This window comes from Nymphalis io, chromosome 8 (assembly GCF_905147045.1).
Source record: "Nymphalis io chromosome 8, ilAglIoxx1.1, whole genome shotgun sequence".
Classification (NCBI taxonomy): domain Eukaryota; kingdom Metazoa; phylum Arthropoda; class Insecta; order Lepidoptera; family Nymphalidae; genus Nymphalis; species Nymphalis io.
Genome location: NC_065895.1, coordinates 2,526,317 through 2,552,890, shown reverse-complemented (window position 1 = coordinate 2,552,890; position 26,574 = coordinate 2,526,317). Strand labels below are relative to the sequence as shown.

General features: G+C 33.9%; 1 protein-coding gene across 13 annotated transcripts; it reads right to left on the bottom strand.

Annotated features, from left to right (window-relative positions):
• Positions 1–839: 839 nt before the first annotated feature.
• On the bottom strand, positions 840–26,574 carry LOC126770166 (serine/arginine repetitive matrix protein 2). Of its 13 annotated transcripts, XM_050489388.1 has the most exons (14): positions 26,481–26,574; positions 26,060–26,317; positions 22,542–22,649; positions 10,252–10,467; positions 9,543–9,602; positions 9,442–9,468; positions 9,323–9,355; positions 8,389–8,509; positions 6,265–6,317; positions 4,180–6,177; positions 3,346–3,435; positions 2,966–3,082; positions 2,276–2,369; positions 1,629–1,823 (listed from the first exon to the last, which is right to left on the bottom strand). In XM_050489388.1, exons 2-13 carry the CDS (start codon positions 26,296–26,298, stop codon positions 2,312–2,314), a joined length of 3,120 nt encoding a protein of 1,039 aa, XP_050345345.1. In that variant the 5' UTR covers positions 26,299–26,317; positions 26,481–26,574; the 3' UTR covers positions 1,629–1,823; positions 2,276–2,311. The 13 variants fall into 13 exon arrangements, with proteins under 13 accessions (XP_050345339.1, XP_050345346.1, XP_050345338.1 ...); XM_050489381.1 differs by lacking the exons at positions 1,629–1,823; positions 2,276–2,369 and adding an exon at positions 847–1,242; XM_050489383.1 differs by lacking the exons at positions 1,629–1,823; positions 2,276–2,369 and adding an exon at positions 847–1,242 and having other exon boundaries at positions 2,966–3,049.

Sequence of the window (26,574 nt, the reverse complement as noted above, 5' to 3'; positions counted from 1 at the left end):
TAACTTGAAGTTTCTTAATTAAGTATATTATAATAAAATAACCTAAGCCTATGGTTACACTAATACACCAAACTTGTTTTAAATATGGCTATAACAAAGCCAAGACGATGACAATTTTCTTTTAAGATAAAATATGTTTTTAAAATAAATAAATACATCGTTTTTGAGAAATTGAAATAGAATCGTTTCAGCTACGATAAAATCAAAGTAAGTTCACAACGATATTTTTGTAAATTTTCAGAAAAATAAATTATTAAATGACTAGAAACCATAATCAATAAATAGTGTAAATATAATTTCATTAAATATATTGCACGTTATACTAACGTTTATAAATATCCTCACTAGGAGACTAGAGTACATCATTGTTTCCAAACGTTCCAAATAAATTATTAACAAATAAGAAATAAATATTAACAAAAGTAAAACAAGGACTAGAACTGTCACTTTACGACAATCATGTTTTTTTACCAAAAGCGATTACTTTTAAAAAAGCTATTATTTACAAAATAAAGTTAATAAATAAATATTGAATAAATAATGACTAGAGAAAATGAGAGAATATTAAATTTATCTACTTAAAATTATTTTTTTAAATAAATACTACGAAATCAATAATTTGCTGGTATAGATGACCATTTTTTTCATGATAACACTCATAGACATTAATAATTGTAAAACGTCAAAATTAATTTGAACGCTTTCATTACAAATCAATCAATCAAGAATTCATTGAAATTAGATTCTACTGCCAGAAAAGGGGGAAAAAAGATTCTACTGACTAGTAATAGAATTATTTTTCACAATAAAAGTTCATAATAAAGACACAACTTATTTGAAATTGTATCATCAATACAGGCAGTCTACAAATAATATAGAAAATTGATAAGTATTTAAATCGAGATTCTCAAAATAGAACTGGCGAATTACGAACATTCAAACAGTTGATTGATTTTTATCTTAATCGCTATCACGTACAACTGCCATTAATATTTTATTCAAACTAACGTTAAGTAACGACAATTTGTAAGTTTGTATAAAATAAAGTTTTATATCGTCTACGATAAAATCAATTTATAGAAAACGTGCTGCCTTATTGATTTATTTTGATGTTGACATTATTCGCGATCAGGGCGAGGGGATCGTGACCAGCTTCTCTGAGAGGACTTGCTGCTGTTGTAACTGCGGCTCGAGGGGGTGGAAGGTGTCGGCCGACGATATGGAATTGGGCGTTTGCGGGCGCTGTTGTTTTGTTAGTAAACGTAATGTTAGTGTGTTAAGCACAATAAGATGCGAGTTTAAATATGCACTTAGTTAAATCAACATGCAAATTATATAACTTGACATTGATTATTATTCAGTTATAATTAAATTAATCAATCGATTTAAAGATAAAAGATACATACAATGCCACATGGATTTTTTTAAAAAAAAAAAACAAACATCGCAACATATTTTAAAATAATGTTAAATATTATGTAAAATGATACTAAATACAACTAAGAACACAATAAAAGCTTACCTTCGAATGTAGATCATGGGCACATGCGCTAATTGCTCTAATCTCAAGTGAAATCAATGGTGGTAATGTTCTACCATGCAAAAAAAATAAAAAATAAAACAAATAATAAATTTACAATAAACTTTAATGTAATAACACAAAATTGAAACATAAATCACACTTGAAATAATGTCCTTAAACATAGCACTTCTACATCTGGCGTCGCTTCGTGATATATTGACAAAATATATAATATACATTCAATCATCTTCTTCGATACTTGTATTTCTTTGAAGTATATGTGAGATCTATTATGGGCGCGCTACGGAAGAAAAAAACCTCATAACTATACTTTATATTTACTTTTATCTGTATTCAGGATTTGATCTTATAGACCCAATTTATGTCTATATTAATGAATTTAATAGATTAAACGATATGTATAAAAATATCTTTATTACAAATTATTATTTTGAGTTTATTTTTAGAAAATTTCATATGTATTTAATTAGAAAAATTTAAACTAAGTAAAGTGTCACACCTGGTTAGTACCCAGTCAAAAAATTGTTATTAATTAAAAAAAAAAATGTTAATATTGCTCACTCGAAAAATTAAAAGCGCATGATATTTTTTTAACAAATTTACTATTGGAAAGTACGGAGAGACATGATGACCTCGGTATAAATTAGTTACTTATAAAATGAAATGATTGAGAATTCAATAAGAAACTACGTGTGGATATTTGTGAATATATGTTATGGGTTTAAAACATACATAATATTACTTATACTAATATCATCTAGCACTTCACTATTCCGAATTACTACTCGTGTCTTCTGAACTCGTGCTAGAATTTCGTGACTTTTTTCTATAAAAAAAAAAAAACAAAATATGTAACATGGCAGCAAATAAAAAAAAATCCCATAAGAGGATATATTTTCTTTCTCTAACAATTAAGAATAAAATAGAAATATATCCTTATATGGTGAAAAAAAAATTAAGCCCACTAATAAATTACCAGACAAGCGACACACAAAACATGTTAAAACAACTATCAAACTTGACAATGACATTTATCGCAAGTATGGCTCGATGAATGTCATTTAGATTGCTATGTACACGCCCTAACGAATACAGTGCTTTTGATGTTTGTTTATAATATTATTTGCTTACGCGTTGTTTCTCCCTAGTGCGAAATAAATAAAAACGTTTCATAAATAATTCGAACGGATTAAATAACAAGAAAAAAAAAATATTATTAGTAATAAAAAATTGCATCGTATTGGTAAAAAGTTTACCGTATAAAAGACCCAGTTAGACCCGAATATTAAAAAAGTGATATGAAATTTTCGAAAGTATTGTTAGTTGCAAATCGTCATGTGTCAAAATTCAAGCCGTCATTTTTTTTAAATCGAACGTCATCGCCGCCATATTGTTCAAACGTCAAAAGCACTCGTCTAGTACCTCGTTATGCGTCTCCTATCCAAGAAGCTCGGCGATCCAGCGCGTCGAGGTATCGAGGGCGATCGTGAGCGCGTCCCGCTCGATCTACGGTAATCGGCGTACACGCCCGTCATTGTTCTGTCACGTATACGTGTACGTATCGCATGCATCGCGTTTTAAACGAGTTCGGAAAAATCGAAATGTTACGTTAATATATTATATATATAAATAAAAACTATTTTATAATCTAGAACTTCTATTACTGTAAGTCGTTTTATATGTAAACAGAATTTACAAATATTATTAACTTTATTTAATCTTTAGTCTCACACTCATTGCTAAAAACTGTTTTTATATAAAACGCTTACAAATAATATATTTAAGTCGATCAGTCAACGTACCTAGACGAACGCGTTGACCGAGATGAACTCCGAGATGATCTCGATGAGCTTCTGCTGCTGTAAGAGCTTGAGCGACTTGAACGGGAACGCCTGGAAGTTTCGAATGTTATGTATATCAGACTATTCATATCAGGTCTAAAAATCCATGGAATCCATCCACTACTAAGGTCCAAGTAGGGGCGACAGGCGACAAACGCAAATCAGCTCAAACCATAATGGGAATGAAGATGCCAGATGGAAGCTGTGTTAATGAACATGAATTTGTTTATAAGATTTATTGTCGCAATTTGCATAACTTATTTATAAATTAGGGTATAATATAATATATATAAACAAATAATAATATGAACATATTTTTTAATTTTTTTTTACAAATTGGACCTCCCCTTGTGAATGTAAATTCGTGTATTTTTTATCTTACTATGATCAAATCAATTAAATGATCTTGATGAGGTTTGACATATAATGAATAAGGACATAGCTAGACATGTTAATTACAAAAAGTATGTAAAAATGGCACAGTATTTTTGAGAAATCGTATCCATTCCTACTCTAACCGGCTGAATAAGCGCTCAAATTAATTTATTTTATGTACATTTGTATACATTTTTTTATAGCCGAGATGGCCTAGTGGTTAGAACGCGTGAATCTTAACCGATGATCGGATGTTCAAACCCGGGCAAGCACCATTGAATTTTCATGTGCTTAATTTGTATTTATAATTCATCTCGTGCTTGACGGTGGCCTTAGCCCAGCAGTGGGACATTAACAGGCTGTTACTGTACTACTGTATAAATTTAAAGATTAATGTAATAGCATATTCATGTTTCTCACCTCGACGACGAATAGGATCGAGATCTTGAACGAGATGACCGAGATGTTCGCGAACGTGATCTAGACCGTGATCGTGAGCGCGATGACTTTCCCCTTGACCGTGATCGTGATCGCGATCGTCGAGTCGAACGTGACCAACTTCGGCGAGACTTACTCCTACCTCGCTTTTTAGCTTCCGGAGAACTTTCTACATTTACTGGACTATCCTTCTTAGGAGTCTGACCTTTCTCTGGACTCTTATTACTGACCTTGGGTGTAACCTCCTTCTCTACTAAGATTGGACTATCATTTTTAGATTTGTCTTCATTCATTTTTTCTTCGCAGGTAGAGTGAGATGTCGAAGGGCCGTTGGCTTCTTCATTTCGTTTTCGCTCTATTGAAGCCTTTGCCATTTGAGTTAGTTTCTCTTTTAATCTGTTTAGCTCTTTATAATCCAATTCCTCTTGACGAGCTCGGTCATCTAATCTTAAGAAATCATCTTCAGAATCTTCAATTTCGCTCGATGAACTTCTCATACATACAGCTTTTGGTTTGTACGTTTCAGTTGCCTCTTTAATTTTCTTCTTCTTCGGTTGAAGATCTGACGGTGACTTTATATATTTCCTTTTATCTTTTTCGGGTAATTTTTCTATAATGTCACGATAGCGTTCGGGGCTGCGACGTGCCGGCGAGTAACTAAGACTGGATGTGCTACGACTTCGGTGTTTCGAACGCGATCTAGAATGCCCTTTATGTGATCCCTTGCGGGTACTTCGATCCTTATCTTTTTGTTCCGGTCGGGGTGAAATACGTCGTTCAGATACTACTTTTGATTTTATGATCGGGGTACTACTTTTTTGTTTTTCTTTTTTTGAATTTCTCCGTTCCATCGAAGTAGACTTAGATCGACTGTGCGTTGCTCTACGGCTTCTCTGTACGGGCGTTGGTGATTTCTTTCTTATTTTACTCTCCTCTCTTTTATTTTCAATCGTTTTGGAACTGGATTTATTTTTATCACCTTTACGGTCAACGGGTCTTCGATCTGGTGTTTCATTTCTAGCGTATTCTATCGAAGGACTCCGTCTGCGTTTCTCTTTCGTTGGAGATTCATTTCTTTCTTTATTATGGCGTGTTTTGTTATTAGGTACTTTTGTATCTTTTTGCTTTTGAGGCGTTTCGGCTTCTGTATCGGAGGAAGGAGATCGGTTGTGTCTGGTGTTTTTGTAATACATTTCCGGCTCTTTACGGGAGTCTCCCTTTTTGTATTTACTTACTGAAGATCGTTCTTGATGTTCTTTAAAAGTTTCCGGCCTCTCTCTTGATGAGCTCTTATTCCTTCTACGTTTTGATGTCTCATTTCGATTTTCCTTGTAGTATCTGTCGTTATCTGTTTTGTTTCTTTTATTCAATTCTTCGTCGTGTTTTCGATAATCATCATTACGTCTGCTTTTATACTCTGGAGATTCGCTCCTTCTTGATCTTTTATTTTCTTTATGCTGCCGAAGTTCCTCTTTTGATTTATCTCTTCTATTATATTGATTTTCGTCTCTTTTCTTGTCTGGAGTTGGGCTCTTTCGTCGTCTTTTCTCAGGAGGCGGCGATTCACTTGACTGTCTTGATAATCTTCTATCTCTTTTTTCAGATTTTCTCGGCGGTTCATCATCTGACTCAGAAGGCGACCGTTGGCGTTCACGTTTAGATTGTTTAGAAGTCCTTGCTCTATCAGACTCATCTCTTGATGATTCTCTTCTCCTATCGACTTTTTCGACATATGATTTCTGTTTATATACCGGTGATCTACGTTCGTCTCGTCTTCTATATTCTGGTGAAGATCTTCGTTCCACTGACCGACTTCTATCATCTCTGCGTCTACTAGAATCAGCTTGTCTGGTATTTCTGGGTGGTTCCTCGTATCTCTGATGGCGCTCTTCACGGTCACGATTCTTTTTACGAGTATTATTCTCTTGATATTCGGTTTGACGTTCCAATTGTTTCTCTTTAACTTGCTTAACTGGCGAGCTGAAATATTAAGTGATATTTGTATAAAATATTTGAAGGTTCATAATTAGGTAAATATGAAACTGTTTGGTTAATACAATTTTTTACCTTTCACGGCTCGACGGTGCACCGCTGGCACGACGTCTGCTACTCGACTTTTTCTGTTTAAAAATCAATAACAATACGTGAAAATCTGAGTTTAATGAATTGGCAATTAACACCAGTGCCAATACAAGAAGACTAGTGGTTATGGCAACTAAAATGTTTTACTAAAATAAAAAGAAATCCTTCAGTTTACGAAGACATTGTCTCGTGATTGAAGAAATTCTATAAAAACAAAATATAAATTAATAACACATGCATTTCTATATGGAATCATATAAAAATTAATTGAGGCATTAACTTAAATTTTTTCTTTATATAAAAAGCTACTCACGAAAGCAAGTATTGATTAAAAAAAAACTTAAATGGACGAATTGTTAGTTCTCTTTGTACTTATTATTTAAAAAAATATCCATAACACTCTCGTCGATATCAGAGAAGTCTAAAAATATTGTATAAAAATAAAATAACAAAGGATTTGCCACTAATGCATATACTCCTTTTTACACAATATTTTCTAAGTTTTTAAAATCATAACAGTGTAAACACATTTTTTAAAGATACTTAAATACATAAATACATGTATTACACAAAATCAATGTAATATAACTCTGAGACGTACCTTATTTAACAAACGGTGGTGGTAGTGTATACCATTTAAACATGTGGAGCATCCTTAATTAGTTTTGAGTCAATGAGAAGAGGGAGAATGTTATGGATTAGTTACATTGTTATAAAAAACAATCAATGTGGAGAATAAACCATGTGCGGTACAAAAACGTGCTTGTCCGGCACGAAGGACCAGGTTTAGTGCATATTGCAAGCAATTTACATCGAAGGTAAATATAAAAGCCGTAAACATTTTATATATTTTTTTTTTTTTATTTATTTAAATGACGATATCACGAGAACATAAAGCACGTTTTTCTAATACACATAAGGGCATAACGCATTTCAATTAGCGTAACCACCATCTGTTTTTAAAGTACTACAAAAACCATGCATTTTTAAACTGTGCACAATTAAGACCCTGACAATCGCCCATGTTGTAATCTTAAATATATATAGTTAGTTACAAATTTACTTCAAAATGCAATAACAAATTAAACACGTATTATTTTAGTTTTCACCTAACAGTGTTCTTACTGAGTGTTATTGTTTTGTGATATACTTACAGTATACGTTATTTCTTCAGATAAAGATGGCTATCCTATGAAATGATGCACAGTTAAACAGATAATTTTTACTGTCTATTTCTTGTATTTACAGAAAAAAATAAGGTAAAAAAAAAATGAAGTAAAAGGACATTAACCACAACGAGATATATGTTCTTAACCCATTTTTACGCTACCCATTAAAATAATTAAAGTGTATGGGTAAATATAGCAATAAAAGTTAGAAGCTTGGGGAGTATAAGATGATAACGCAATGGTGACGCAAAATAAAAAAGTGTTTTCTACAAAATAATCACAGCTCACGACGAATGCATAAACAAAGATGGTGTGACGAGAAAATTGTAAGTAAAAAAATAATAATTTTTAAATTTAACTTTCTGTAGGGGGAATGTGCAGATTTTAAGTTTCATCAGACCAATGTTCTGTTTCTTAAATTGAAAAAAGTAAGCATTGTGCTATATTTGCTATTGACATTAGATATAAATGAGGCATCTGGTAAAGTCACGTGAAAGGTCAGTGTAGTTGTGATAAAGATATACCCCAATGAAAGAAAACTAAAAACTTTTAAACACTCATACACCCTGAAACTCCCATCGCTACCCTTAAAAGTTACAAGAGTATAAATATCACCTAATATAGAATTCAAAGATTATGTCTTGAATTTAATAATATGAAATGAAATAATAAATTAAAATAAAAAATAAAAAACTTCCTAAAAATGTTATAAATCAGACGTAATGCAGACCTGTTTATATTTAACCAATGAATGCTTATGTTGGCTTAGTTTCACGTACACCATCAAACGAAAAAAAAACTATTTCATATTAAAAATAGGCCAATCAAAGCGCTTAAACTAGATGAATCGTTTGAATAAAACACAATCTTTGAATATACTCCATTCCTACTCTCAAAAAGGCGAAATTGATTGCATTTCGAAGTACAGCATAATATTTACCTTCTTTTTCTTTTGACGTTCATCCTCTGAGCTGGAATCACTGTCAGCTGCCTCTGAACTGCTGGAACTCTCTGTATTTGGTGACTTTGACCGCTTTTTCTTCTTCTTGCTGGACTCTTGTCTGAGAAGATTTTCGATTTTGAATTAGGACTTGTTTAAGGAACTTTCGAAAGTATGACTGATAAATGTTTGAAGAAATATACGTATTGTCAAATAATAAACAGCTGTAAATGTGAATAGAGTAGAATGTCTGTCATTAATGACATAGATCGAAATAAAGATTTGTTACAAAATTATAATATTACGTAACTAAATATAAAAATTTCAATTTTTATTACTATTTGACACAAATTTTCTTTACTGAAATATTCGAATATTTCCAAACCAATAACATAAATAATGCTGCTAATTTATGATGAGCAAAAGCTGCTCCGATTTTATCATCTTTGAGAAAATTTATTGAAGCTGAAATATTTCGATTTAACTATAAGAATTTTTAAGATAAACCAAAAAAAGTAATATATTTTGAATCATTCTAGAAAGATATAAGAACAAATGCGCCACCTTCGTCCTAAAACTGTCTACGTCACTGAGAGATAGTCATTTACAGTTCCATATGCTGTCAACCACGCGATCTCAGATGTTATATCCCTTGTGCCTGTGTTTACACTAGGTCACTCACTATTCAAACACAAACAAAACAATATGAACATATTGCTGGTTGACCGTAGAATAACTGTTGGGCGAGTGTTATGTATTCCAAAATCCAAAAGGGCCTATCAAAAGCTCTTTAATACTGGGCAATTTGAAAAAGAGAAAATATCCGATGTGCATGTTTGACCCAGAATGACTCTTCTATTTAACAAACTAATTAAAATTAGTGACGATGCTATAATATATTTTAAACCTCACACGCAATTAATGAATAGCATACCTATGTATGTATCTCCACAACATTTTTCTTTGACTGAAATTATTAAAATCATAAAAATAAATAATTAAAATTAAAATATAAATAAAATGAAGCCAAAACAAGTCGATGTAGATACTTACCTTCTAGTTAATTGAAGTGTCACCTGGCTAATTGAAATAAAAATAAAAACCTTGATGAGACTGTCAAAGAAATATTTTTAATTTATTAAAATAATACTTACTTCTCTTTCTTATTTTTCTTGGATTTTTTCTTCTTGGATTTCTTAGCTTCTGGTGTCGCGCTGCAAAAGATTTTTATAGATTAGACATATACGACTTTAAAAGAACTTGTTATAACAATTGTAATGTTATGCTAGCAATCTATTTGTTATTTTTTAAATTGTATACAATAAAAAAAATCACAATAATAAGAACCAGCATTGTTCAAACGCTGCGTACGTCCGTAACAGCCTGTGTGTGAATGTCCCACTGCTGGGCTAAAGGCCTCCTCTCCTCTTTTTGAGGAGAAGGTTTGGAGCTTATTCCACCACGCTGCTCCAATGCGGGTTGGTAGAATTCACATGTGGCAGAATTTCAGTGAAATTAGACACATGCAGGTTTCCTCACGATGTTTTCCTTCACCGTCAAGCACGAGATGAATTATAATCACAAATTAAGCACATGAAAATTCAGTGGTGCTTGCCCGGGTTTGAACCCACGATCATCGGTTAAGATTCACGCGTTCTTACCACAGGGCCATCTCTGCGTACGTAACAAGTCATTTTTTAAGCTGGTTGTGAGTTTGAGGACTAACTAAATTTATTAACGTGTATCATGATGTAACAAAACCGTTACAGTAGCGTTTTGTTCCCTTATTTCTTTATATTTTTTTAACTATTATTGTTTTTTTTATATGAATTATTTTCACTATAATATTGTTTAAAATGTCACCTTCTTTTCTTCTTCTTCTTAGCTACGTGCGTGTCCCGATCCTCCCTCTCATGGCTCGGTGTCCTTACGAGGGGGTACTTCTGCGCCTCATCCCTCGCCCTTCGCTCCGGGTCCAAGCTGGTCCCCTCAACGAAACGCGGTGATATACCGAACGCGTCCCTGAGTCGCGCATTCTTTTCTTGTTGAGCTTCCGCTACTGCGTGAGTTTCGCGCACACTGTAAAACATCGAAAATTCAAGATGGCTGCCATATTTAACTTTTTTGGAATTATTTTATTTATTTTTTATAGCATTCATTTCGAGCTGTCAACTTTGGTATATGATTGTATAATATAGAGTCTAGTTATGAAGCCTCAAAAATATTTGACATTATATATTTACCTGATGAATAGCTAAGTGCGCTAAAAATAGGGAAATTGTAAATTAATTCGTCATACATAACTGGTTTATAGGTAATGAATTATTAAAAATGTATGTATGTACAAAAAAGTACAGTAATCAACGATTATTGTTTACCGTAAAACAAGTGTGAAATCGTTTAAAAACCAATTAATGCATTATTGTATGCGTAGTTTTATATTGAAAAATCGAAATTATTCCTGTAGATAAAACGCAGCTAACGCATCGAAGATTTAACGACAAAGTATATGCACACCTTATGACGGATCGCATGGACTTCCTCTCCTCGGGATTGGAGAGACAGACCTGCAAATTGTTGTTAACATTGTTGCGATTTTGGGTACAACTACATCGACAGCAGCAGCTCCTAAGTCCTTCGAGTATAGTTCGGAGCGCTGGTTCTAACGGGTCTTGTATAGTGGAAGTTCCTTGCACGGGTTCCACTGACAAATCCGGGTTCGGATCATGGGAGGAGGCGCGCGGTCTGCGCTGTGGATCAGCCAGTACCGCTTGGAATGTGCCTCGCCATAATCTTTCGAATACTAAGCGATTGTTGTGTTCGCGTCGCGACGCTCGGCCACGTTGCATCTTAAATACTAACTTAATCTAGTGGAAGACTTGGTTTCTTAAAACTAAGACTATACTAAAGCGGTGAAACCGCTGGAAGACTTGCAAAGGCGTGGGGCGTGAGGTTACATGGTAGTCCGGCCGGCGGCGGCCCGGCGGCGCTACTGAGGAAATAACAGGAAGTACGCGACGCGCGCACCCTGCGCAAACAACGCATCTCCGAGCGACGCCTCGTAGAGTCACAAAGGCCAATTACAATATCCATAAGGGATTATTTCAATTCGAAACGCAGCATTGAAACTCACTGTAAAACATTTATCAAACATTTGTAAATTAACTTTTCACAGAAGAAATGTTTCCTAGAACAGCTTTGTCTACTTGACATTATTTTACAAATTTTTCATTATATATATTTATTTATTTGAGAATCTCGTCATAAACATGCATGTTTCGTCACGATGTTTTGACATGCACATGAATACTGGTTTCATTTTCATTGGAACTTGCCCGAGTTTGCATTTGCAATCTTCAGGCCATCTCGTCTCTTAATAATGGTAACAAACAGATAAATATTATCATTGTTAGCTAGTGACAGACTACCTAACAATAACGATACAATACATTGATTTATTCAAGGAATACTTCGAAGGAAGATTTAAATATATATCCATTCGACGTAACCTGTTTATAATAACGCGATATTCCCGCGATAACATGAGTATTATTACAATTCCACAAGTATATCTGGCCGCAATTTGAGAATTTATTTTGGAATTAAGATTGATACGAGCAGTTGCCAAATGCTAATGTGCTGTTTTCGTGTAAGTGTTTATCTATCTTTAGACGTAATCAGGATAGAATATTCTAGCACATATAGTTTTTTTATGAAACTTTATTTACGTTACGTTATTTATAAGTTATGTTTTGTTGATTAAAATACCATAAACAACTACCTTATTATTAAAGTAAAGCATTAAAACTATTGATAAACAACCCGTGTCCGCAACTTCATGCGTAAAATTGGACGGAGATACAATTCGCTGAATCAAGTTTATATAGTATATTATTTGGGGGCAGTTGGCGTAGTTGGTAGATATTTGCCTTTCACGCCGAAGATTGTGGGTTCGATTCCCACCCAGGACAGACATTTGTGTGCATGAACATGTCTAATTGTCCTAAGTCTGGGTGTATTCGCCTATTATGAAAACGTACATCAAAACTGAATTTGCATTTATTATTAATTTTAGAGTTATAGTCTATACCATAAATATAGACACATTCATAATATAGAGCCTGTGGTAGTGGTAGAAAAACTGAGCCTAGAGGACCTTACGATCATACACCTCGCTGTCCTCGAAATGTATATAATGTTTAAATCGCGTGTCCGAAATTAAACATTTTTTTTATGTCTCGCTGGATCCCGGTTTGTATTGGTATATCAACGCCACTATGTGCGAGCTCGTCTGTTAGGTAACCACCCACTCATGACATATTCTACCGCCAAAAAACAACACTTAATATTGTTGTGTTCCAGTTTAAAGTGTGAATGAACCAGAACAGGCACAATGCTTAAAACATTTTAGTTTCCAATGTTGGCGGCGCATTTGCGATGTCAGGAATGCTTAATATTTCTTACAGCGCAAATAAATTTTTCAAAATAATGGAGAAAGACCTCATAGGAAATCTTGGTCGACACTTTCAGGTTAATCTTTTCAAAGATGGTATTTTATCCGTCATAATGACTGGACAAATAACAAACATTTTGAAAGGATCAGTGGTATCTTAATTATTTTTATTTATTAAGTCTTTATTGCACACATTTTATAAAACATTACATAAAAGAAAAAGTAGTACATAAAGTATGCAAAGACCTCATTCATTAATATCGGTCCAATTCTGTTAAGCGACATACAGGAACTACTCTCGCATTTAACTAATAACATTTCGATAGAATATATCAAACGTGACAACCGTGACGTGAGCCTCTTTCATTTGGCAGACTAAACGTTAATTCAATTATAAATTTTCCTCGTCAAATTGGATTAAAATATTTCGTATTATACCTAATTTATTATAGCGTGATGTCTTCGATAACTGCCCTCGGGAATTTTAATGTCTTTGATCTAATGAAATTAAAACTAATTACACATTACTCTATTTTATTTTAATTATGTTCAGATATAATCGATTTCACTGTTCCGTAGCCAATTTATAAGTATTAAGTTTTTTTTTACCCAAGTTCAAAAAAATATGGAACTTTCGAAATCATTTTTATGAAGTAATTCAATGTACTTACTTACTTAATTAATAGAGAATAACATTATTTTTTATTCAAATTAATTCTGGCTATGTATTTGAATGGTGACAGTACAATTAAAACGATTAAGCTTAGTAATATGAACTTTTAGAAACAGACGCTGAAGAGAGCTTATGAGGCTTTTGCCCAATGGACTGTTTATAGCTGTAAGTGAATCTTTTGTATTGACATTTTGTCAATGGATTAAAACTATAAATTAAGAATTCTTCATTGTGAAAAGTTTTAAAACTTTAACAGAGTGATTTATTAGCAATAAGGGTAAATATTTATGCAACTTTAAAAATAGATAAATAATTATTAGAAATTTTATATGTAACGTGAAATACAGCGAATGTTAAAATGTAGGTATATTGTATACGAAAATGTCAACGAGCAATTCGTGAGCTGGAGTAAGAAGTTTCTATTTTCTTTACAGTGAAGAAAAACTTGACCTTTTAGGCCAAGGGTTCTCTGGAAATACTTCACTGGGGAGCATAGGGCTTCCATCGTTATTTGAGATATTTTTTAATTTAAATATAAATTAAAAATGTTTTAATCAATAAAAATTAGGAGTTGTAATATAACGTTATTACCAAAACGGCTTTTCGGCTGTTTTTTTTTAAATGTACGAACGTAGTCGGTATGCATATGCTTATGAAGTCACGAAAGTTACAATAAAAAATAGGCACCCTTTTTTGCTCGCTGGAAAAACGCATTTACGCGTTTCCCCCACATAAGGTATGTGGAACTCGCCGGCACTGAAGGCGCCGGAATACCCACTAAAAAGGCGTCACTTGCGCATGCTACCATTACGCCCCGACGGTTGGCCCTCCTATCCGTAACAGCCTGTGTACGTCCCACTGCTGGGCTACGGCCTCCTCTCCCTTTTTTTTTTGTTTGAAGCTTATTGCACCGCGCTGCTCCAATGCGGGTTGGTGGAATACACATGTGGTAGAATTTCAGTAAAATTAGACACATGCAGGTTTCCTCACGATTTTTCCTTCACCGTCAAGCTCGAGATTAATTATAATTACAATTTAAGCACATAAAAATTCAGTGATGCTTACCAGAGTTTGAACTCGCAATCTTGGGTTAATATTCACATGTCCTAAGCACTAAGCCATTTCGTTAACTACAAGGCCATCTCGATGTAGAAACTGCAAGTGCTCTCTATACCGTCATTCTCATAATCCGACAAGACCGGAATGAGTTTACGCGCAGGGCCAACGGCTTTACGCGCTTTCCAAGACAAAAGTTTATAAACACTGCCACTTCTAAACTCCGGGCAATAACTTATTTATCCCGACCTGGGATTACGGAACCTAGAAAAACGAGGCAGTTAAAATCATAAAGTAATAATGTCCTCCAGACCGTCAGCCACGGCGGCCAATCTCAAGAGAGATTAGCTAACTGCGCAGGAAATATTACAGTGCACAAGTATGTGCGCAAACACAGGTGCACTCTCTTCCCTAGCTCTCGCAATCCGATGGGACTGCAATCCGACACGACCGGAAAGAGTTCAGGCGCAGGATCAGAGGCTTTACGTGCTTACCGAGGCACGGGAGTGTACACACTTCAAACTTCCAGACTCCGGGCTGCTACTGAGAATTTTCTGAGGGAAAAACCCAATAACTTTTTATTAGCCCGACCTGGGAATTGAACCCAGGACCTCCGGGTCTGCGGCCTAATATCAAGCCACTAGACCAACGAGGCAGTCAAGTTTTTTTTTTAATTTTAATCATAAAGTATAGTATTACTGGTGGTAGGGCTTTGTGCAAGCTCGTCTGGGTAGGTACCACCCACTCATCAGATATTCTACCGCAAAACAGCAGTACTTGGTATTGTTGTGTTCCGGTTTGAAGGGTGAGTGAGCCAGTGTAATTACAGGCACAAGGGACATAAAATCTTAGTTCCCAAGGTTGGTGGCGCATTGGATATGTGGTTGACATTTCTTACAATGCCAATGTCTAAGGGCGTTGGTGACCACTTTCCATCAGGTGGTCCATATGCTCGTCCGCCTTCCTATTCTATAAAATATATATATATAGGAATCACGATTAAAATACACAATTTATTATTAATGTGAGATATCAATTACATTAGAGCAAAGTGACAAATAATTATCAAATATTAGGGCGCTACGCCAATTACCAAGATTTACGGTATGTCCACATGTGTATATATTTTACGTTTAATTAGTTCGGTTATGATATACGTTTCGGTATTGAAATTCAATTTAATTAAGAAATGTCTTCCACTATTCCGTTTCAAATAAAAAGGTTTTCTATGATTCAATCGAACCCCTTAACTAACATCAAATTTATGAACCATAGCTGCACATGGTCAGTATATACATGTATACATTTAGTTAAACACTGATTTCTCCCTTTCTGTCATTATTGATTTCACATTCGAAAGAAGAAGTCAGAATTGTTCAACTCCCGCTAAAATGTGCTCGTTACGAATGCGATCTAGTCGTGTAACGCCACACATCCACCGCATCATCTACATTTCCGCGACGTGAAGTTGCTGAACGTGTCTCGCGAGAGCTGGCCTCGTCTCACCGCCGTACAATAAGACTGGTCGGATGATGCACTTGTACACAAGGCCCTTTAATTTCACCGGTATACTGCGATCACAGATTACCCCGGTGACTTCCCGCCATTTGGCCCAGACTGCGTTTATTCGAGCTCTGACGTCCTGGTCGATTGTACCAGACTCGTGCAGTACAGACCCGAGGTATTTAAACTTTTCCGTCTTGATAACGGATTCTCCGCCTATCTATATGGGTTCGGGGTCCGTACTGCCACAGGCCATATACTCGGTCTTTCGCAAAATTTAGCATCAGACCAGCCTCTCTAGCCAACCCTTCCACTGGTTCACCTTTTGCTCCAATTTTTTTCCAATTTTGCTTGTCGTTATCTACCAGTGCAATGTCATCAGCATACATCATGAGCCAGGGAGAGGGCTCATGGGCTTTCGCTGTGACAATGTCAAGCACTAGACTGAACAGAAATGGACTCAGGGCCGAGCCTTGGTGGACACCAACTGTGATCGGGAAGGGTGTGTGTCGCCAACGGCGGTCCTTACTATTGATTCCGAATTATGGTACATGTCTCGTATAATGTCAATATAGATTAAGATATATATTACTAAAATTCATTTTTTTTTTAAATGAATGTTTGCTGCTGGCCCAAATGGTCTTAAAAAAACTCTAAAGAACATTGCTTTTATGTATGAATCTAAAATATTATGCGAAATTTTGTAGAGGTGTCAATATTTCGCCGAAATCGTATCATTGTTCTATCTTTCTTTTTTTCTGTACATGTGTTTTAGAAACTATTTCGTTCAAAACATTTTTCTCCATAAAACAGCTGTTTTTTATAATAAACTTACTTTTTAAGGGCGCCAAATTCCCCATTGTCACACAAAATCGCACCCAAATATTATTATTATTAAAATAAACGTGTATGTCAATTAGTATTAAAATATATGCGCTATAAGCCCACAGCTGCCCAGGTCCCCGCAATATCGTGTTCGCACACCGTGTCATGCCATGCAAAGTTGTGAGTTAGCTAATTAGTTGCAAATGAACCAATCAAACCATTTATAGTTTACCAATTAATAACAATAAAATATTTGCCTATACAATTACTATAGATATATAAAATATATGTTATTATATACTAGTAAAGAAATAACCTTAGTTGTAAAATCGATTGCATTAAATTTAATTCCCGATAACAGTTCAGTTTTGTAATATAGATTTATTATGAGAAATGAAATGAGATTTTTATAGAATCATGACTAAGCGTTGAACTAAACAAAATTTTACAAGCCAACTTTTTCGCCCACTTCCAGTCTTTCAAATTGCAATTTTGTACAAGAATTAAAGACAATTGGTTAAATTAAAAAAAAAAAACGAAACTAAAAGCTTAACGAAATCTAGTGTTATATATTTTTAATTGTAACAGTAAGAGTAACAGCCTGTAAATGTCCCACTGCTGGGCTAAGGCCTCTTCTCCCTTTTTGAGGAGAAGGTTTTTGGAGCTTATTCCACCACGCTACTCCAATGCGTGTTGTTGGAATACACATGTGGCAGAATTTCGATGAAATTAGACACATGCAGGTTTCCTCACGATGTTTTCCTTCACCGTAAAGTACGAGATGAATTATAATCACAAATTAAGCACATGAAAATTCAGAGGTGCTTGCCCGGGTTTGAACCCACGTTCATCGGTTAAGATTCAAGCGTTCTTACCACTGGGCCATCTGATGTTTAATTGGTCAAAAAGAATTTAAAAAACTATTATTCTCATTAAAATCACAATATCTTTCTTAAAGTTGCATTGGCACATGACAAGATGTATTTATATCGTAAGTTTCTACTAATGCGCAGATCCCTTCTAGGTTAATATTATAAAAAGTATCGTTAGCAGATAAATGTCAATTTGTTTTTCTTTTCTGTATATTTAGGTGATTTTGTGCCACATTGTCATGAAATATAGCTTAGAATAGTATTCGTACGTGACCGTACCAACAAATTAAAAAAAAAAAAACTACACCTCGATATATCCAGTAGGTGTACCTATCTAGTTTTTGTGCTGGCAGACACGAATATATTTACAATGTTTGTTATTTAGATGTTTGTTTATTGCCCTCGAACTGGCACTTTGTGGTAGGCCTTTGTGTAAGCTCGTCTAGGTAAGGACCACCATCTTATTACCACATTGGATTGCCAAACAGTAATATTAGTATTGGTATGTTTCTTTTAGACGGGGGGATGTAATATCCCCGAAACTGTTCACCAACGCGTTGGAAGACGTTTTTAAAACGCTGGATTGGACTATGTATGGAGTCAATGTAAACGGCGAGTACATCTCACACCTTCGATTTGCCGACGATATCGTCATCATAGCAGAGTCGCTGGAACAACTCACCGAAATGCTGCGTAGCCTAGGCGAGTCTTCCCGGCGTGTCGGTCTCGGTATGAACTTGGACAAGACCAAGGTCATGTTCAATAGGCATGTCGTGCCGGGACCGATATACGTCGAGGGGAAACCTCTCGAAGTTGTTAGTGAATATACCTACCTAGGACAGATAATACAAGTCGGTAGGAACAACTTCGAGAAGGAAGCCGATCGAAGAATTCGCTTGGGATGGGCAGCATTTGGCAACCTTCGTCAAGTCCTCAAGTCGTCTATACCGCAATGTTTGAAGACGAAAGTCTTCAACCAATGCGTCTTACCTGCCATGACATACGGTGCCGAAACGTGGACACTAACTGCGGGACTAGTCCACAAATTCAAAGTCGCTCAGCGTGCTATGGAGCGAGCTATGCTCGGAGTATCTTTGAAGGATAAGATCAGAAATGAGATTATCCGGAAAAGAACCGGAGTCACCGACATAGCTTGCAAAATTAGCAGGCTGAAGTGGCAGTGGGCTGGTCACGTATGTCGTAGGACCGATGGCCGTTGGAGCAGACGAGTCCTAGAGTGGAGACCGCGAATCGGCAAGCGCAGCGTAGGGCGCCCTCCAGCCAGGTGGACCGACGACCTTAAGAAGGTGGCGGGCACCAACTGGATGCGGAAGGCGGAGGACAGGGAGCTTTGGCGCACCTTGGGAGAGGCCTATGTTCAGCAGTGGACAACGATTGGCTGTTGATTGATTGATTGATTGATGTTTCTTTTTGAAGGACAAGTGAGCCCTTACATTAGTGGTGACGGTTAATATGATTTGAAATGATGAGATGATTTTAAATAAAATGTTTAATATCATAAATGCTAATTTGCTAAACAAAAAACATATTATATTTTTGTTAAATATTATAAATAAATTATTGTCATTTTATGTATAAAGAAATCACTTCATTGTTATGCATGGACTACATTATTTAAATTAATACTTAGCATATCGTTGCGTTGTCACAAACACAATGTTGGAATCCTGGTCGTAAGCTGGGGTTAGGGTGGACGCGATCGATACAGGACCCTTTGTATTGCGTAGCCTGTGCGATGTATCTTGACCTTATATGGCATAATTTTTTTTTACTCAACAGACTTGCGTCCGTCCGTGCCTTTTTGAAATTTACTTTAGTAAGTTTATTTTAATTAATAATTAAATAAAATTGTGTATTTAATATATGACTTTTTTTATAATTGCATCGCGCGCTGTTATTTAATAACAATTATTAAATACACGATTACGTCTTTATACGGAACCGTCAACGTTGCTAGCGCTTTGGACGATGAGGTCTATTATATAAATATATATGGTATGTAAGTCTTGTTTATATTAACTCCATATGTTACTTACTAAGCTAAATGCGTTTTCGCTGAAATTAGCAGTTTAACGTAATAGTTACTTTTGCAAAACTTGCAACTTCATTCAACTTCCCAATTTTATCGACAACTGAATTAATTATCAAAACCTTTTAGTCTCCTACGAGTATAGCACAAAAGCTTTCAACTATCCATTCGTGAAACTGGAAACGAAATATATAAAAGAAAAATGTCGAAAATTTAAAACAGATTTCATAATGAAATATATCTAAAAAATTGATTCGCCGTCAGGCATATGATACGTTATACACAATTAAAAAAAAAACTTTTTTTATTTACGTTTTTAAAGAGTGTCAGTTTTTTTTCTCGGTTTAGGATATACGCCATAGGATACATATACTTGATGTGCAATATCCTAAGATTTTTGAACAAAAGATATCTCGGCAACGCTCTCGATATTACAAGAGCACTTTTGAAAATGACTTACTCCATACTTGTATCAGAGAGTACTAACGCGACCACTTGCCTGGGAGTGTAAAATTCAAAATTATTATACTTTATTAATATAACCTCATCACAAATCAAATGTAAATCAATCACCGGAAATATGTTATACTAAGAAGAACCGTCAAAGCATTCAATGTTACTCTTCTTTTCTAAGTTTCCGCTCGCGTGTATTACTTTTATTATTACTGGTGGTAGGGCTTTGTGCAAGCTCGTCTGGGTACCACCCACTCATCAAATATTCTACCGCAAAACAGCAATACTTGATATTGTTGTGTTCCGGTTTGAAGGGTGAGTGAGCCAGTGTAATTACAGGCACAAGGGATATAAAATCTTAGTTCCCAAGGTTGGTGGCGCATTGGCTATAAGCGATGGTTGACATTTCTTACAATGCCAATGTCTAAGGGCGTTTGGTGACCACTTACCATCAGGTGGCCCATATGCTCGTCCACCTTCCTATTCTATAAAAAAAAAGTATTGGTATTAATTAGGTAACGTATGTCCTTTCCTGTACCTCTGGCAACATTTATGTAAAATTACATAATTATTGCTTGAGTAGATAAGACTTAAAAGCGTGACAAAGAAACTCACTTTCGCATTTATAATATTAGTAAGGATTAACAAAAAATATCTCATATCATGTTCAAAGGCATCTTTGCCAAATGTTATTTGAAACGTCGAGTCAATTAGTTAAGCTAAGGGCCTTACCCTTAAGGTTCCTCTCCTTTTGAGGAAAATATTAATAACTTATTCAAAGATTAATGTTCCGACAGTGGATATATATATAGGGCAGATTTATATTCGACACATGCGGGTTTTCTCACGACGTTTTCCTTCACCGCCGAGCACTTGACGAATTATTAATACAATGTGACACAAACATCGTCGCCATTTAGTCGCGAGGGTATGACAAACATCAAAACGTACGAGTCCACTCCATACCTTATTCCCTTATCAATTTCCCTTATAAAAAAATATTCATCATACATTTTTTTTCTAAGATCGAGTATTATTTTACAATCAAAAAAAGATAAATTTTTATTAGTTATTCCGCGATAAAAATGATTCTAATTACTTTTGTGCTGGGCGAATCAATCGATTTTCCGGCAATAATTTCCGAGAAAGCTAATAATAGTTTTATGCATGTTTAACGTAAGACGTATAGTATTATTCGTTTTTACGCTAAATTACATTATCGACTAATATGAAATTAGTTATAAATAATTTATTGTGTAATTAAATTATAAACAAAAAATATATATATTAATAAAAGAAAGAGAGAGAAGAAGAAGAAGAAAAGCATACTACGCGATACAAGATTATTATTCGTTTATAAAAGATAAATACATTTTATTGTATATACATAATTAACATACGTATGTTTATTGCTGATTAGAGGAACTTCCGAGTTTCTTTTCAGTGTAATCTATTCCAAGCCGCTGTCATATATGGTGGTCATATTTAAATTAATCTTGTACAATGACGATAAAAACTGCATCTACGATTATACTTAAATACAATTTTTTTTTAATTATTTTACGACGAAACGTGATTGAAATTAAAATAGTTTTAAATTTAAATTTGATTTTTAATAACTGTATAACATGTATGGAGATTAAATAGGTCATTACAAATAATAAAGCTTTCGTAACTATTTAACTTATTAAATATACGTAAGTCATTAATTCGAGTCACGAAAGAATAATTTATTGCCTTTCTATATATTATAGTTTAAAAAAGGAACGTATGTTAAACTTAAAAAAAAAAACGATTCTAATGTTTGATTATGATCGATAATAATGCTCTTTAAATATTGCTTGTCTAGAAATGGTTAATTAGATAACAATTAACTAGTCTATAGCAAATATATATAAAATGTATAATATATATAATGTCAATAATGTTAAAATTGTAAAAATAAAATTAATCAAGCATAATATGTACACATTTTCTGCAAGACCTTCAGCGAATAAAACTATATAGATTTCATTCCGTTAATCTTAATCCTATTAAACGTTTAAATTCAATTAAAATTATTTAACAGAATTATGTGATAAATAACATTAAAGTATTTATTGATATAAGTTAAAAAGTAAAAATATTTCATTAGAAAATTGAAAAACGAATAGTGAATTCGTATTTTATTTTCATAACGTATGCCTGAGCAAAAAGCGGTCGCAGTTTTAGTAAAGATCGTTTAGAAGTTTCTGAAAAAATTACATACATACATATTAATGTACTTACGTTACTCTTCCAAATTCATTTCTTGGGACATCTTTTTCTCCGCTCCCGGCTTCAGCTAGTTTCGCTCTGAACGAAGCGACACGTGCTGCTATCTCCTCCTTGGGCAACCTGCGTAACCAAACCAATGATACGCTCATTATTATTTTCTCGTGATACGGTATACGTCTGACATTCTGCAAACGCGAAACGTATGTAATCGAAATATTGAAATAAATACTCCTTGAGCGATCGACATAACATTTATAGCTGTTTCACATTGGATTTGAACGGAAATTTTATCGCTGACGGCTCTTGTACTGTTCACACAACATACGTCGTACACTAGTACCGATGGCGCAACACAAAGGTATATGCTAATAATACCCGACTCGACAGTTAAATCTTAGCAGAAGACACGGTAAACGTGTCGTAAATCGGATATTCAATATACCGTATCGTTCTACTAAATGTGTCGGTGCGTCTAGTGTGAAACAACTCTTATACCTACCAGTGCATGATACGCTGTTGTAATCACGGAATTACTTTTTGAAAACAATAAAAAAAAACAGCGATAAGACGCTCGCGGCGTGCGGCAGTTAACTGAACGAGTCTGGAACGCGGAATAGTTCATAAAGGGTGGATTGTTGAAAGGAATTATTGATTAGACGCGTGCGCAAGGGCTGTTGCCCTCGTGGGGGTGTATGTTTCGATTAATCTTGTAGGGGAAATCACAATTTATACAGAAAGAAAAATGATTTTTTTGTAACAAAAATTATGACACCTGAATCCAGTTATAGTAATAACATGAAATCGATCAAGGGAGAGTTTGATTAGCAATTTTAAAGTAATAAGTCGTAGTTGTTTCTTTTTTGGAATTGTTCCAGTAAATATATATATATATATATATTCCTCGTGGAGACACAGAGTTTTAACAGGAAATGGTCATACAATAACGATTCATTATACATATTTTAACATTACTAGGACATTGCGATAGAAAAATAAACTCAAAATGGTCAGCAAATACGATACATAAACCCTACAAGAATAAACCTGTTCATTTTATTTTGAATTTTAATTTGTTCTTTTTTTTCTCAAAATATAAATATCTTTATTTATTGTAAAACACACAGTTATTCATAAAATCACAGTAAAAAAACCTACAAACGGTTCGGGAAGAAAATTCTATTCTTCGAAAGAAATTCGGCAGGATTTTAAAGGAAATAACAAGAAGGAATGTTTCATTCCAAAACTGTTATATCATCTATGAACTTACTTGTATGATATACATAAATAACAAAATTGCACACAAACAGTTAAGTAACACAAGTAATTAAGTACAAACTTATCCATTGAACCAATTTTACATTCACATATTTTCAAACAGATATTTCTCTGAACATAACATTAGACAATATTTATATGTATATATTAACAACTAAGTAAAACAGTTCTTACAATTCTTGGGAATTACTATAAAGGGTGACATTCCAACCCAAAAAAACCACAAAATCTACAATTATTATTCTAATAAAATTGTTATTTACCATTACTCTTTAAATATATTCTTAAATATTAATTATTTACTTCTGATAGTCCAAACTAAAACAGTTAAAAATATATGAGTATTTACAGTAACAACCTGTGAATGTCCCACTGCTGGGCTAAGACCTCTACTCCCTTTTTGAGGAGAAGGTATGGAGCTTATTCTACCACGTCTTATACAAGCAGTGAGGAGAAAATAAGCCCAGCTCATATAGAAACTATAGCAGCACATTTTATAGTCAAATCAATTAAAATGCGATTTTCTGAACCACCATAGCTTATCAGCAATTATTTTGCAACTGCTATGCAGCTACAGTTATAACTATTTACATGTCCCAACTCCATGAAAACATAACTTCACAATAGTCTATATTATACTTTCTAGAATTAAAATGATAGAAATATTTCATTTAAAGAAAATAAATACATTACTTAGTTTGACATAAACTTAAATCAAGTTTCATCTGATTGAACCTTCTCCTAAAAAAAAAGGAGAGGAGGCCTTAGCCCAGCAGATCCAAATTACCTTTGGATGGGTATTTATTAATTTAATAGAAATAATAATTAGTGTCATTTATCAATGCTTTTACAACTTGAAATGAATAGTATGCATTATACTACTACAAGAGGAAAAACATCTCTAAGCTGATTTACCTGTATGTCCATTTGATTTTTCATCCTAGAATAATAATAATATCCTAGGTCATTATTTACATAAGGCCATCTGATCCCAAACTAAGCAGAGCTCATACTATGGAAACCAGACAACTGACATACTACATACACCACTTTTCTTTGATAAATATATACTTATATAGATAATTACATCAAGACTCAGAACAAACATACATGTTTATATGTACATACAAATGTCTGTCCTGGGTGGGAATCGAAACCACGACCTGCGGCACGAAAGGCAAATATCTACCAACCACGCCAACTGGCTCGTCAGAATAAACTATTACAGATAAAAAAAACTTTAAAATGATAATAAAAGGAATATGTAATCTGGCTAACCTTATTTAATCTACATCACAATTTATTAGTTTAAAAAAAAGTCATGCATACCATGCAATTTTTGAAAATAAGTCTATAATTTTAAATTGTAGATTTTTCTACATCAAAAATTAAACAAACAAATAAATATTATCATAATAATTATATATTTTAAGTAAATTAATTATATATATTTTATATAATGAAAATCTTGCAACATAGAACTTTCACATCCCCATATTTATGTGTATACATTATTATATAATGATACAACAAATAAGTACATCTTTTATTTTAACCCATTATTTACAATAGAAACCTACAACATTGAGTTATAAGAGCAGCAAATTTGTCTTGTTTTGTTTTATTAAAGTATTAATAAACATATGGCATAAAAATCAACAACAACGAAAAATGTTCAACAGCAATAATCAATTTATTAATCAAAACTGCTCTCACTAGTTCCATCTTTCAAAGAGTAATCAAATGGACAGATGAATTTCAAGTTGTCTATTATAAAGACACTGATAACAGACTATAAAAGATTATTCATATTATTTCATAACTGCTCTTTTAATCAAGACAACGAAAGAAAAAACTATTTTAAGTATTTATATAAGTGTACAGCTCGAGTTTGGTTAGAACAACTGAATTGGTAAAATACACTGATACAAAATTCTCTTGATAATTTGAAATAAGATATGAATTCACAATTTCTTTAACTAAGTAAAGTAAATTTTACCCTAAAACATAAAATAACTGTCTTTAATACTTAGAAATTATAATATGTCACACCTATATGATGTATGTAATTATTATTTAAATAGCTTAATAGTAATATTATTTTATTATATAAATACTATCATATTATCCAAAAAGCTTATTATTGAACTAAAACTTATTTTTGTATCCAAACACAATATGTTAATGTCTTCAATGAGTGCAACTCGTCAAATATAGGTTATAATATTACTGATATAAATATTAAATGAACTCACCCCTGTTCCTCTAAAGTGTCCTCCAGTTCCGCACATTTCACTTCAATTTTCCTCTTTCTTTCGTGATCAAGTATTTCTTGGTTAGGCTGTTTATTTGACGCACAGTCAAGTTTAGCGATATCGTCTTCGGTACGATAATTCACCGTATCTTTGGTTTTACGCACTGATGCCCAGTTCCTTTGAACATATCCATTCGTTCCTGAACCTCTTGGCGTTTCCAAGCCAATACCATTGTACATTTTGGCGCTTATTTATAATCTAAAAAGAGAAAAATGGAATTAGTCGGTTTATTGTTGGAAGCTACGTCGTGATTATAATTACGTGGGCAAATCAGCACTGAAATAGTATTACACTTTTTCCATAAATTTGTTCGCCTACATACTTAAACGATAAAAAGTAGGTCAAGCTTAAAATATCTCACCAATAGGTAACGAATAGATTAGCAATTTCTACACTTTAAATACACGTCCATCTTGGTTGAAAGGTTTTGATTTTTTGCGTCCGTCTTTAATTTT